Source organism: Chanos chanos, chromosome 8 (genome assembly GCF_902362185.1).
Source record: "Chanos chanos chromosome 8, fChaCha1.1, whole genome shotgun sequence".
Lineage (NCBI taxonomy): Eukaryota > Metazoa > Chordata > Actinopteri > Gonorynchiformes > Chanidae > Chanos > Chanos chanos.
The window spans coordinates 29634790-29650225 of record NC_044502.1 but is presented as its reverse complement, the minus strand read 5'-3'; the positions used below and the strand labels follow the sequence as shown (position 1 = coordinate 29650225).

The 15436-nt window shown below is 43.5% G+C and overlaps 1 protein-coding gene across 4 annotated transcripts in view; it reads right to left on the bottom strand.

Annotated features, from left to right (window-relative positions):
- ankhd1 (ankyrin repeat and KH domain containing 1) overlaps positions 1-15436 on the bottom strand; it is a 32172-nt gene that overhangs the window by 9951 nt on the left and 6785 nt on the right. The window contains exons 2-18 of one of the 4 annotated variants that reach the window (XM_030781018.1): positions 13246-13399; positions 7208-7364; positions 6210-6357; positions 5680-5827; positions 5122-5355; positions 4262-4356; positions 3883-4120; positions 3335-3526; positions 3138-3247; positions 2903-2990; positions 2615-2742; positions 2357-2500; positions 1988-2090; positions 1362-1759; positions 851-1289; positions 364-497; positions 8-119 (exon numbers count right to left, since the gene is read on the bottom strand). In XM_030781018.1, the coding sequence (XP_030636878.1) occupies positions 8-119; positions 364-497; positions 851-1289; positions 1362-1759; positions 1988-2090; positions 2357-2500; positions 2615-2742; positions 2903-2990; positions 3138-3247; positions 3335-3526; positions 3883-4120; positions 4262-4356; positions 5122-5355; positions 5680-5827; positions 6210-6357; positions 7208-7364; positions 13246-13399 (3022 nt within the window). Of the gene's footprint in view, positions 1-7; positions 120-363; positions 501-850; positions 1760-1987; positions 2091-2356; positions 2501-2614; positions 2743-2902; positions 2991-3137; positions 3248-3334; positions 3527-3882; positions 4121-4261; positions 4357-5121; positions 5356-5679; positions 5828-6209; positions 6373-7207; positions 7365-13245; positions 13400-15436 lie in introns of all 4 variants that reach the window. The other 3 variants (XM_030781015.1, XM_030781016.1, XM_030781017.1) reach the window with 3 other exon arrangements.

Genomic DNA, 15436 nt, shown 5'->3' with positions numbered 1-15436 from the left:
CTCTCACCTTTCTTATCCCGGTGCTCAATGTTGGCCCCGCGTGCGATGAGCACTGATACAAGCTCCTCATGGCCACCAGCACAGGCTAGTGTCAGAGCCGTGTCATGATTACTCTCCGTCTGAAAGCAAACACAGAGGACACCCTGCTTAACACCAGTAAATGCAAGGTAGGAACCAAGCCAAGCAAGCAGGATTTTCTCCTCTCAACCTCTTTATCCCAATTCAGTCAATGATACTCAGCGATTATGACTTTCCAAACATTATGCCTCTGTGCCCCGAACTCTCTCTCCAAAGTTACTGGAGCTCAGAGAGGGATGCCCAGAGCAGCAACCCCTTGACTGAAAGACTGGCGGTTTGTCTTACGTGTGCATCGATGTCAACGGAAGGGTAGAGCGGGAGCATGGAGGGCGGGGAGACAGTGCTCATGGGCGTCTGTGCGGAGGGCTGAGGCGTAGGTGAGGTTGTTGGGTTTAACATAGGCACTCTGCTGCTCACCGCTGCTGGGAGTGGAGACTTCGTTTTAGTGACACAACACTTTTAAAAACACTTAATATCCACCAAAAAACACTTAATATCCACCAAAGTGTCTCTCAAATACAAGAGTTTGGAATTACAACCCAGTATTAGCAAAACATCAGCAAGACCAAATCTTAACATCTGTTTACGCAGGAGCTGAAATTTCAGGCTTCACAAACACACTTAAAGTTTGCGTCTGTAAAGCTTGGACCGTATGTTGGTACTCTTGCACCTCTTAACAAGCAGAGGGCAAGATGTGTCGTTAAAATGTGATGCTGAGATAATATCAGACAGTTGAATATCTGAGGAGGCAAGGTCTGTTAAATAACCCCACCTGCCATGATGTCGTCCAGTGTGTCGGTGAGCGTCTGTGCGGGCGTGGCCACCATGAGGCCGTCGGGGGCCTGCGTGAGGAGGCCTGACCCTAACCCTGTTAGCGGCTGGCCCAGCATTACCCTCTGCAGGTCTGGACTGCTGCCACCACCACCTCCACCACCACCACCTCCGTATTCACCGCTGCCGAAGTCCGTGGACTGCTGCGTGGCCAGAGGCTGGATGGGAACGAAACTGGCCTGCAGTGTCGAGGGGGGTGGAGGGGGGCCCTGCAGAGACTGGGTTTGGGGAGGCGGGGGCGGAGGGGAAGGCACTGCCTCGCGGTAGAGGATCGTGTCCACCTGAGGCAGTTTGGCGTAGTCGGCATCCGCCTCGTCCTCCTCGTCTTCGTCGTCCTCCTCCTCCTCCGCCGGAGAGGGCTGGTGGTCCTCTTTGTGATGGTTACCCTCACCGTCCATGTCGGAACCCAGCTGCGCAGCCTGGAGGGGCAACAGCATTCTGGGAGCTTCCATTCCCCCTGATGGTGTCTGGCCCGGTTCCTCCTTAAGGCCCTTGGCCTCCATGTACTCTTTGGTGAACTGCTGCTGCGTTTTGAGCTGTAGCTGCCGCTCCACCTTCTGCAGCTCTTTGAGGATCTTCTTCTTTTTCTGCACCTGCTCCTCGCGGCTCTTCTTCAGCTCCTCTATCTTGTCTTTGGTGAGTGGCTCGCCCTGGATGAGCTCCAGCGACTGTAGCTGGGCCTTCTCGATGGCGCTGATCCGCTGACCCAGCTCGTTCAGCTTCCCCTCCGTCTCCTCTACGATGCACTCCAGCGGCTGGTAGGGATGGAAGGGCGGAAGCATTTCGGCCTCCAGCCCGCCTGTAGCTACAGCGTTGCCCTGCAGAGGACTTAGCCTCTGCTTCGACACACCTGGAGTAAGCAGGAGAATCACCAAGTTATAAACAGCCTGAGATCACCAGTGTCTTCTAAGACCCTTTTTATATATACATATCTATATCTATCTATGTGTATATTTATATCTATGTATATATCTATATCTATCTATCTATATACAGTACAATTTCGTTATGTGTGCAGTCATTCACTAAGTAAGAAAGGTCTGTCTGTGTGGATGGGAGAGATGTGCACAGAGCGGACCTTTAGTTGTGACAGGTGGAGGGGTAGTGATGGTGGAGGGCACTCTGTCTGGCTCCTGCGGGGGCACCACCATGGCCAGGGCTTGGAATGGGACACGAGGGGCCTGGGAAAACGCAGTCAGAACAGGTTTGATATGAGCTCTTATACTCAACTCACACTCAGAATTTATACTTTCAGTGGGAAACTACAGACGAGCACAAATTCAGTACAGTTTCATTCGACTGACGAGTGAACAACGTTTAGAAATGTGCATTAGTGAATGATGACCCCGAGTATTGGGACATTTTCCATAAGACACCCGGTTTGGCTGAACTGAGACCACTGTATCCTGAAAGGTGGATGTTCATTGGTGGATGTGAGTCCCCTCACCTGTGAGGTGTCGTGGGAGGGGGGAGTGAGCTGAGATAGGTCAGGTGCGGGGACAGACAGGATGTTGTTTGGGTAGTCGAGCAGGTAGGACACAACATTAGTGTGACCGCCCTTAGCAGCTTCGATCAGCATCGTGGAGCCGTCCTGTGAGAGAGAGAGAGAGAGAGAGAGGAGCAGAGTAACATTTACAGTCTTACAAAAACACATACAGACGATAGACGTTTGAGCAGTAAATGTGAAAGTAAGAGTGTATCCAACCTTCAGTCTGTGAGTAGGGTCTGCCCCGTGAGCCAGCAGCAGCTCCACCACGGCCAAGTGGCCCCCGGCGCAGGCCAGAGACACCACCGTGTGATCGTTGTTGGCCGTGGCTCTGTTCACATTAGCACCTGCACAGAGAACAGACTTGTACCAACTACACTGATAGTTACAAACTTTATTTTTGTCCTGTAACTTACAAATAAGCTCACACATGAACAGGGAAAAAAAAAACCCAAAGTACTCTCTATATGGCGGGATATCAAAGAGAGAGACAGTTGAAAATGGCACCTTTGCTGATGAGGAATTGTACAGTACACAAGTGTCCTGCTCTGGCTGCTTTCATCAGAGGAGTCCTTCCTCCTTCTGACTCGTGTTCCTGAGGAGATCACACCACATAACAGGAAGACATCACTCATCACAAATTCACTCAACACGCAGACTCCAAGAATAAAAAAAAAAAAAAGAGTCATAACAAGGACAAGAGGTGCACTTGAGGAAACCACAGAAAGTTCTAGTCACGTACCAGATCCGCTCCCGTCTGCAGCAGCACGTCCGCCACGTCTGTGTGTCCGTTCTCACAGGCGTACGTCAGTGCCGTGTCTCCCGTTGCCGTGGTAGCGTGGACATTGGCTCCTGCCATAGAAACAGACAGGTTAGATCACAGGTATCATAAAAAGCTTAAAAACACAGCACAGGTAACAGATGTTCTTAGGGACTTACCTGCTGCAAGCAAGTATTTGACCAACTCTAGGTGCCCCTCCTGCGCAGCCTCCATTAGAGGCGTAGAGCAGCCCAGCTCGATGTCCGCCCCAGCTTTAATCAGAAAATCAGCTACCTCTAGGAAGCCTCCGCAACAGGCCAGGGTTAAAGCCGTCTCCTGCGTCTCCTCGGTCTGAGCGTTAATGTTTGCACCTACGAACATCAACAAACCAGGTTAAGGCTGGTAGTGTAGACAACACAACCTAAGTTAGTTTGGTCTGTATGTAGGTGAATTGGATCTGTGGGATGAGATGGCCACTATGACCAGCCTAACATAGGCAAAGAATATGAATGGGAAACATAAATGTCCATTAGAAATATGCAGTGATAAACTGCATTCGTGGATAAAGTATGAAAATAATCCAAACAGGACATGAATACACATACATTAAATCCAGAGTGTGTAATACACATTACGATTATGCTCTATTTGCGATACAGTTAAAGTAATACGTTCCACTACTGACACAGCAGCTACATACACGTTAACACACTAAAGCGTGTTTCACCTTGTGCCAGAAGCAGCGCGACCATCTCCTCATGCCCCTCCCGTGCGGCCTCCATCAGGGGCGTGTACCCCTCGTCATTCACCTCCTCCAGGTTGGCCCCTCTCTCGATCAGGAGAGCCGCCAGTTCCACGTGACCCCCGCATGCTGCCAGGGTCAGTGGAGACTCAAATGAGTCGGCGGGCATGTTTACCTGTGCCCCACTGTCCAACAGCAGCCTAGCAACCTCTACATGCCCATCCTGCACACACAGACACAAAGAGAGACCCAGTGTGTCACCACGGCAATTACCAAGAATGGCAGCATATTTACTGCTAGACAGACATCAATGATGAATGGAGTGTGAGTATGTGTGTGAGTGTGTGTGTGTGCTTCTGTGTACCATGCACGCCTCCATGAGTGCTGTGTGCATCTCATCTGTCTTATGCTCCTGGTCTGCTCCAGCCTCCAGCAGGAAACGCACCATGTCCAAGTGTCCTGTGAAAGAGATATGACACCCACACTGGTTTACATTTCAACAATTCAAGTCTCTCTTGCCACTATATTTACCTGCATGAATTAAACACTAAAAACAGTGACACATGACACTGCATTGAAAATTAAGTCAACTGATGACTCGTTAAGGAAATGTTTTCAAAATCAATTCAATTCATAATTCTGGAAAGAAAAGTCCTAAAACTGATGGATTCATGAAACAGAATGAAGGCTGAAATAAGATGGACCCATAAACAGACATGCTTAAACTGCAGCAGTCAAAACCCTGTGAGCAGGGACGAAAAACAGGAATTTTGACAGATAAACCCCATGAGTGTTTTGCTTCAACAAGAGCAGTCTACAAAGAAAATTACCTTTTTCCTCCATCAAAGACTTTGCTAGAAACACTTATCTTGCTGAACCTGCAGTTTGAGCTAGGCTATGAATATTCACATTCTAAAATGTTCAATAGCACAGAGGAGCACAAATACACAAGCCTCTTTTAAAATCTATACACATATCTATATGTTATATATGTTATCTTGCATGTCTATAAATTTCAATCTAATTACGCTTGAGTCTCACCCTTTTATTCTTTCACAGGATGATAACACTCACAAGCACTTAACATTTATCCGATTGGACTGGTGATAGTTGCTTGATGAAGTAAAAACAGGTTTTGTGCCATTGTCTGCAATAGGAGTTAACTAAACCATGGATTTTGCTATTCTTTTTTTTGTTCTTTTCTGGGCACTGAGTGTGCTGTACCTTTATAACAGGCCAGCGTGAGCGCGCTCTCCTTAAACTCGTTGGAGTGTGTGTTGATGCCAGCGCCGTACTCCAGGAGCACGCGAGCCACCTCCACATGCCCGGCGCTGGCCGCCTCCATCAGCGGCGTGTGACCGTTCTCGTTGTGATCCTCGATGTTGGCACCCTCTTTCAGCAACACTTTCACTACGTCAAGGAAGCCTCCTGCACACGCGTACGTCAGAGCTGTGTTTCCTGCACAACGGGGGAGAGGGGAGGGGGGGAGAGAGAGAGAGAGAGAGAGAGAGAGCGCATTTGAGCGTTGGAGTGTACAGTGTAGGTGTTTGTATGTCTGCGTGGGTGTGTGTGAGAAAAATACATGAATTCTCAGTGTGGCAACAGATTGAAAATTCCACAAAGGGGTGATGAACACTAAAATAGACTACACTGAAAAAAGGTTCAGATGGAACGGGGCAAAGGGAAAGGAATATTCCTCTGCTGTGAGCAGAAATCACGCAGTGGATTTCCTGTGAGTAATCTAGTAAGTGGCAGGGGGTTGCAGTGTGGCTGTGGCTGTACCTGTGGATGACTGTGCGTTGACGTCGGCACCATGTACCAAGAGCAGCTTGACTATGTCTACGTAGCCGCCACTAGCCGCAGCCATCAGGGGCGTGATATCACCTTTGATGCCTCTGTCCTCTACGTTAGCGTGCATGGCAAGCAAGACCTGTGGGAAATGACAGCATGTTAAACTCATGCGTGTATGTATACACACATACACAGTCACATTCACAAACCCTCCAAATCTCACAAAAGAAATATCACACAACTAATTCAACTGTTAAGACAAAGGACGGTTTAATTCCATTTAAAAGAGAAAACACTAAATGGCAAAATATGCATGCCACCGACACACATAACGATATAAGGCTGATCTAAACAAGTATATAATTGTCAAACATAAACCTTAAGCATCACTTGTATGGTCTCTGTGACTTGAGGAGGGGGCGAAAATAACACACACGCACGTGTGTGTGTGTGTTTGTGTGTGTGTATACACAAAGAAGCAGAGCAGACGGGGGGGGGGGGGGGGGGGGGGCTGAGTGTACCTGTGCCAGTTCGTAGTATCCCGCAGAACAGGCCAGACATAGGAGGCTCTCCCCTTCTTCTGTGTGCTCATTGACGCTTCGCCCCTCGTCCAGCAGCTTCCTCACTGCGTTCACGTCGCCGTCTGAGCAGGCCTCCGCCAGGCTACGGCTAAAAATAACCAGACTGCTACAATTACTGCGACTGTGCAGGTGAAACTAACTACGCTGGCTCCAGGCTAATACAAAAAAAAAACCAAAAAAAAAAAAAAAAACACAATTCCTCTTACAGGTCTACACAGGTAGTAGCTGCTAACCTGTGGTCTGTGGGGAGTTCTGTGATACGATTCCAGTGTACTGATAGTTATAGAGCAGTGCAGAGCCAGACTCATTAAGCTGAAACGGCTGTGCCGGTTAAGTAAGGCAACACACTACAGCTGAGAGTAAATATAAAACATGTCTGAGTACCTTTTAAAACAACTCTGTCACATCTTCAATCTTATATAATCATAAATCTTTCCCTTTAAATCAATCCATGTCTTTGCTAATCTTGTTCCAGCTGACATATGCCTGAGCCAGGACAACTACGCTGTTTTAAAAAAAAAAAATCGATAAAATATATATTTTTGCTTTTATAACTTCAAAGAACAGTTTTAAAAATCAATAGTATTTAAGTAAGATCAGGAGAAGCACACATCTGGACACATAATTTATCTTCTTTGGGGTGGCTAGTTAGCTTACCATGTACACCTCATTCTGGAAGTAAGTTACTTATATTGTTACAAGCTCTTAAACTAGCACAACAACTAAACCATTGCTATTTGCTATTGCTATTTTTTGAAAGGTACATGCAATTCTAAATATCTGAAGAGTTAACTTGTCAATGTCAGCTCACGGCATGAAGTTACAATAATCAGGATTATTAAAGCAATGGCATAACACACCTGTACTGATTCCTAGTGATACCCAGGTCTAGTTTTGTGTGTGTGTGTTTGTGTGAGAGAGGCAGAGGAGATCCATACTTGTCTGCCTGGCTGGCGTTGAGTGTGTTTTCGGCCCTCATTCGTGTGAGGGCGGCGGCGGCTTCGTCCAACGCGCAGCTCACCGACGACGTCAGACGTCGCAGCACCTCTGGATCTGCAAAGGCTTTACCATCGGCAGTGGACAGTTTACCAATGCCTGCAGCCAACGGACGCCAATGGCCCCCACATCAGCATTCCCAGCATCCACAAGGCCAAACGCAGCCACGGTTAGTGTCACACGCACACACACACACACAGACACACACGCACACACAGACACAACCAACAAACTCTGGTTAACAAAGTTCAAACCATGCATCGTGATTTTTCGCTTTTCATCTCTAATTTCTCAAACAGTCCACTTGTAAAACAAAAGAGCAAGTTCTGGTTTCTTGAGTAATGTTTTGAGAAACTAGGCCTACTGGTTGCAGCTTGGACTTTGAGCTTTTGAAATGTCATAGCTCACTTCTCGCCCTAGAGTTAGACAGCCTGTGCACAATCAAAACTTTCAGGTTAAAACAAAATCAGTTTCACACAGAATAAGGTGGCACATCACCTTTGGAAACTGGAAAAAAAAAAAAAAAAAAAGTTCAAATTTGGACCATTTGCAACTTCACAGTAAAAAAGAGCGGCCTTTAAAAGCTATATTGCTGCTTAACAAAAGCAGAAAATGGATAAGTGAGAACATCACTGATATTAGACTCGCTGTGACTGAACTTTTGTTCCCACAATAAAAATATTTTGTTTCCTTGTAGAGAAACAGTATCATATTGCGCACGGATAGGTTTAAACACAGGGTCTACTCATGTGATCTCAAACTCCAAATAAAACGTTCTAAGACCCCCTAATCCTTTATATCTATAATAAAAACCCCAGGAGATGTAACAGAGAGTCTTTATCATGAAGTTTTCACCCGTTCGGCCGTCACAGTTTAGTGTAAAGTATAAGAGGAGTCCGGGACAGGGACTGTTTGAGAGAACTGGGATAGTCAATCATTCAGATTTGTCCAATGGGATTTTGCGTCTTGTGTCTTTGCAGAGCATTTCATTGAGCGGAAGAGCGTCTCACGATAACTCAGAACAGTGAGAAATAACTGACAGGCTCCAACCTCACGTTTCATAATGACAGAACTGACATTTAAATGTCAGCTTCATCTGAATGAAAGACAAATTTAAAAAAAAAAATAAAGAAAGAACACATCTGTTAGAAGGGCATACGAAATTATTAAGGGGCAGAACATTATATTCCTGTTATTAGAAAACACAAAGTAAGCTGATCATGTCATAAGAACTTGACTATTTCTGTGGTATTTTCAAAATTTCTGCTAATCCACTTTTAACACTTGTGCCACAAAAGGAAAAGAGACAAAACAAAAATAAAAATACAGTAAATAAGTGTCCACTTAACACTTAACTGTGTACTGTGGAAACAAAAAAGTACAAAATATATGCAAATAGAACAAAGAAAAAGAAAAAAAAAGTGTGAGGTGCTGTTTAACTTGGAGAGCATGTGTCCTGAGCCATTCAATAGACATCACAAACAGGGTGGGTTTGACAAGTAATCTGCCCCCATACATAAACACCAGCTACAAAGACCAAACAAAAGAGTGACAAAAGTGTACATATAAACAGACGCATACAGTAGACACAGACCCACAAACATATTCATTCTCTCTCTCTCTGACACACACACACACACACAAAATGGCACAGCACAGACAGCTTTCACTAACATACTCACAAAGTGCACTTTCATGATATGAGCTATTGCTGCTGTATGGAAATTCATTGTTCCAGTTAATCTCCCTGACGGTTGTTTTCTGAGCTAACTACCAGCTAACAGGGCAGGGCTAGCCTGTACTGGCTCACCAATGCAGGCCTTAACACACTGGGCCTCACCCAGTACAACACATATGATCCACTGCCAATGGACCATGAATGCGCTTTAAAAGCCATTAAACAGATCTGACTTGTTAAAACGCCATTCTTCAGTGAGCCTGCAATAATGTTAGATGTCAAGCTAAAAACTAAAAAAATAAAGCTGCTGTGCTGTCTTTTTGTTTTGTTCTGTTTGTTTTTGCTTGATGGAAAACAAAAGCCACTTGACCCTTTAGTCTAGAGTGATGACTGTGTGCTAGTGTGGATCATTAACACTGCAAATTCACACTTTAACAGGAGAATCAAACAGAGAGCCTGTAAAAATATATACAGCAGTGCACAACACTTGTATACACAAATACAAGCATTAGGGATTTGTGTGTCTATATTGAGACCTCACGCTCATTGTATAAGCATCTGAAACTGTCCCTATGCCAAATTCCAATATAGAAAGGGCCTCACTGACATCAAAGATATTAGTCCATTGATACGCACTCACACACACACAGTTGCCAATTTAACTGAGCAACCTTAACAGGGCCCTTTGTTTCAACTTCACACAGAGAACCCTTGGTTAAAAAAAAAGAGAGAGAGAGAGAGAGAAGTGTACTCACAACATTCAAGTCTCTTCACAGGTACGTGAACCTTTCTTCCCCCTCTACTTCAAGTTACAATAGCAGATGGATTACTGGTATACATATGAGGTGGTAGTGGAAACCCCAACCTGTTCTTATGCTAGTGATCCAAGCCCGATTAGAGGAGAACATGATGATAATGTAAACACATATGTATTTATAGCACCCAGGCTAGTGGCAGTTAACTAGTAGCAACTCGGGAAAACAGAAGCAGCCTGGTGTTAGACACCGGGATTTGGGATCTCTGGATTCCCAGATATCATTTTCTGTCTCGTTTACAAGGAAAAACTGAATGAGATTCCAAGATGTTTTTTGGGGAAACCGTAACATGAATAGTACACTAATAGCACATTTTCAGAGGAAACAAAAGTCCAATGAGGTAAGTGTGTGGAAAATAACAACTTCTTTCAGTTTGTTGGTAAATAACATGAACTATATGATGACTGTCATTTAATTTTCCCACAGTCAAAAGTGGAGGAAATAAATATCTATATAAACAATGTTTCAATGATACTGAAATGAAGAACAAAAACAATTAACTACACCAGAAATATGCGGTCATGACGCAGATGTAAAAGCATAATAATGTTGAAAATCGTAAATATTAGTGCTAACAGTATGTGTATTTGCACTGAACTGTTTGGCAGAAGACTTTTGGTTCAATATTGCACACCAAATAATTCCACTGGACACTACACTGTCCAACATGATTCAGTTAGTACCCAAACCCCTTTAGCTAAAGAAGGGTGTCTAATGTCTAAATCACTATCTAGACCACTCCTACACAGTCCTACAAACAGTCGTTAACTCATTTCCACAAATGGGCTCAACATAATATTTAATATCAGCATAATATCAACATCTGGCAGTTCATCAAATTTGTCTCTTTGATCAAATTTTTTTTTGTATCATCGAATATTCATCGTAATGATCAGGTGGGTATTTCTGTTAAGATCTATATAAAGATATATTAACCATCAGATTACATTACAAGAATGTAATTACAAAAAGGTAATTGTTCAAAGGGGTCCATATGTTGGCAAAGGGCACCTTCCCTTGATGAGGAGTTAAGTTGTTGTGGAAATACTAAAAAGATTAATATCTACTGTGTTTTGATCTCAAGGCACAGCTTATCTCAAAGACTGCCAAATTTGATTCCTTGTAACAGCCTTATCCTCACGTGTCCACTCTTACAAATGTCATAATCATTACCATTATTTATGGCTTTTCTTCCTTGTTTTTTGCGTTTTGGGGTCACAGAATTCAGAGATAATTTAATCATGAGGAGGATACAAACTGAATTGATGGTGGGTTCACACACATTGTCCACTGGCAGCCCCATCTATAAGTAGCTGGCCATTCTAACAGTAAATTGTAAAAACTCTCCAGTCATTGAAAAAAAGTTATGGCTATTTGCCAAGTAGTATGATGGATATGTGATTAATCCCTGAGAGACACTGACAGGTAAAATAGATTCAACATGGCATAGATTTTATGTTGCTGTTTCATAACCACGGCTCTTCCATTATAAACACAATTTATTAGATTATTCAAGCAACTGTTCTCTTCCTCTGAAATGTCTGTCTTGCTAGCTAGCCTTACATCCCAGTTAAACATGAGGCTTTCCGCAGAAACCCACTGGATATCAAGCTGTATATTGGGACACCAAACGAAAACAAACTGGAAGAGTTCCAGGGATGCTAGTTTTGAAAATGTACTGTGATACTGTAACTCACAAAAATGTTCAACATTCATTTTTTAACATCTTTGTCATATTCCCTTGGGCCAAGGCAGAATATCAACATTTATCAAGACATGTTATTTGATTACATTATCACAAAGGAGCCATCTTAAGACGACAACCAAGAGAACACACACTGTACACGTGTAGTGTGTTTAATGCAGTGCTGTGGAGTTAGAGTCAGGGTCTGGGTTGTGGAGTCAGAGTCGGAAGCAATTATTGGGTTACTGGAATCGGTGAAAATGTACTAACTCCTACTAAATGTACCATATATGCCGGCATATAACTCAATCCGGCATATAAGTCGATCCCCAAAAATTAAAGGTGCAACATAGGTTTAGGCCTATATTCGCCGGATAAGCTGACCCCCAAAATAATGTTCAACTTCTGAGCCTAAGCTAGGCCTGAGGCCTCGTACACTTAAGATGTGAACCTAGGCTAGGCAGTAAAAGTCAACAAATAGTCTCGCTTCATATAAAATTATACATGTTGTTTTAAGCACTGTATCCTGTTATATGATAGGATGTTCCTGATTTTCCTTTATAGCATTTTTATAGTTTATTACTTTAACGCCCTTTTACTTTATAACCTATTGATGAAAATATAGCCTCTTTTTTAATTTTGTGAGTTTTATGTTTAATATTACTCAATGTTTGTAACTTCTTTAATAAATAATATTAAAAAGCCACAATGGCATAGCTTCATCCTTTACACCCAAACTTTAACAGGTTAGGGTGATAAAAAGTAGCCTGATGATTCACTTTGGCAGTGATGAAATGCCTTTTATGTTGTGTGCTTTCAGGCAATATAGAAAATATAATCAGTCTAATTACAAACAGAGGAGTCAGAGGGACCATAAATTGAGGTGTCGGAGTGAAAGTTGAAGGTTTTGTGTACCGACTCCACAGCCTTGGTTTAACGTGCATATGCGGTGTGAATAACTGAAGTTCAAAGATGACATCGAGAGAAAGCAAGATGTTAAAGGTAAGGAAACAAGTAATGGTGCTTGCCTTCCCCAACTTGTTACAGGCATGCTAGAAAAACTAGTCTGAATGAGATCACTTTGGACCAAAATGAAAACAACACCACATTCAGAAAGTGCCTGTTCTATGTCATTTTCATAATCAGATGTTAATTGCCAAGGGCTCTTACTGTAAATTACAACAAATTATACACGTGCATCTCCACCCCTGTCCCTAACAATACTCTACATAACATGCATATCTGCATCCGTGCATATCCTATGATACTGTCGTGCCAACCTTTGGCTCGTTCTTTTTCATTTCACTGTGACATAATTTTCATACCAATATTACCATACCACAGCTGGTTTTGGTGTAACCGTCCAAATTTTAGGATCATGACATTCCCAGAACCCTCACAAAAGCCCAATATTTCACATTTTAAGGGAGCAGCAAATCCCCAAGGCTTCATTACAATAGGAATTTAAATTATATCTCAAGCTATATAATTCCTTTTTTCACAACTTCAGTCTGACTCAACTACTTATCCCAGTTTTCTACGTTTTTCTTTCTTCATTTCGCGTTCGTTTGAACAAAAACTTCTGAACTTTTATCACCTTGTCAGATAGGTGATAAAAATTCTGGAACACTCTGTTTTTACTCATTTCATGACATTTTCCAGTGTTACATGCATGCTTTAATCTACAAAAAAAGGAACAAACTCACTTCGACACAACAAAACACAAGTGGTGACCAGAGGCATGCAAAATCCCAAAAACAGTGAGTAGAAGTGGGCGGTGCCGCTTCGCTTTGCTGAACGTACCTGCAGCCTCTAAAAGTGCCTCTAGTCGGGCTTGTGTTTCTGGGTCTACAGTCCTGAGGTCCGCTCCGTCTGCAGCGCTTGACAATAGCAACTCTGACGCTGTCTTTAGCACAGGGTTATCCAGGTCCTCCTGGTCTAGTATGAATGACTCCACCTGAGGAAAAGAAAAAGACAATACTCTCATCTAAGCTTAAAACAAAACTCGCTGGCCAGGTGAAGCTAGAAGGTCAAATAATTAGTCTCAAAATAAATGGCTAAATATTCCACGATGAGTAATGATCTTTCTTATAGATTTTCATAATGCTGCATCAAACACACTTTATTTTAGGTGTACATACTCATAATGTACAAACTTCTGTTGTGGGCTCACAGAAACTTTTTTTTTTTTGGGAGGGCTGGATTTAGTAAATTAACTTTCCTTAACACTCTATACAAGCACTGGAGTGTGAAGTGTGTGAAGACAACAGCTGATCCACTGAACTCCACCACGTGCTCCTAACACTCCAAGCATCCTTTATAGACAGGTAATTAACACATGAGGGCACCAGCGACGAAGTTTGTATGTTCAGAAGGTCCGCCCCTTCGAGCATGTTGCCTGGCGACGGAGCAGCGCAGTATTTAGGCCCTGAGCCTCCATGGAATTACAGTAAGCACTGAGATGAGCTGATCAACGGGTTTTCCCTCCCCTCTCCCTGACCTTGACCTCCATATACACCTGCTTCACTGCATACGGGGCAGGACGTCCTGCGCCGTGTTACTGCCGCCTCCAAATGTCACGCTGCCAGTGAGAACACAGCGCCCGCGGACGTGCGGACGCTGTCCAAAGCCATGACTGCTCCCCATAATCCTCCCCACCAGAGATCAAGAGGTGCCATTTTGAGGGATGACAAAGCTAATCAAAGGAATTACTGAAAACCTTCAGTGACCAGTCAGTAGTGGAAGAAAATGACGTAGAGGAGGCGGGCTTGACTGACATTATGACTGAATTCCACAGGGCCTTTGCAGATCGATCCGTGATGGCGTTCAACACACTTCTTTTGAGCAATGGCTACGTAAATATTCCAGCGTGTGACGTTCATGCTGAAATGTGAATTCAGTGTAAATTATTCCTGAGTTTGTGAGGGAACTTAGGTTCAGCATAGGTTGTAGAGAAGAACTGTCGAAAGGAAGTGGGCAGCTAAGCCTGACCAATAAGCAGAACCCGCAATGGCGTATACTCTACGAATGGTCTTATCTTTACATATTGTTGCCAGGTCATTTCCTACAACAACGAGTCATGTGACTGTGGCTTGCTATGTAAAGCAGGCAGACAGACTTTGTGGGATTCAGTTACTGTTCCACTGCACACCAGAATGGGCAAAATGAATGACGTGAGTAAATTTCAGCAGGGTACAATCACTGCTGCAAGGTGTGTCTGTACTAGTACCTCATAGAGGGCTTCCCTACAGCATCATCACAGCTTGCAGATGACTGACAGTTTCTCGTAATTTACAAAAGACACTTTTATTGATGGTGGATTCAGCTGGAATACATCTTTTGTATCTGTTAACCTTAGTGCTAGAATGTTCTAAGACCAACATTTTCACATCTACCTCATCCAGCTTATCCTTCAGAAATGTGGAAATAAACCATGTCTAAGAACTTTCAAAAGTATTTTAATTAGAAATATAATGAATGTAACATATATCGTGTTTCTTCTTTGTACTTACACCATGTGACCCTTGTATGTTTGTTTCTACTTTAACATCACGGTTATGTTTTTCTGTGAAAATGCAAATGGAGGTTATATCACCAGATGACCAATCCGGGTTCCATTCCTGTCAGATAAAAAACAAGAAGCAACAGCTCTGGTGGGCATGTGACTAACGCTGGAAAACTAAGGCATTGTAAAACATGCCACTATCCAACAAATCCCAGTTTGTGTTGTATCATACAGAGGACAGAGTCAGGATCTAGAGTAGGGAACACAAGTCCATGGATCCATTCTGCCCAGTAACTGCAGCGTAATGGTGTGTGGTATGTTTTCATGGAACACGTTATGTTGCTTTATACCGACGGAGAACTGTCTGAATGCCACAGCATCTGAAAATTCTTGCTGACCCTGGCACATCCCTTTACAGCTACAGTTAACTCCCCAACCTATGGAAACTTCCAGAAGGACAATCTGGATTGTTACAAAGTACACCAGAAC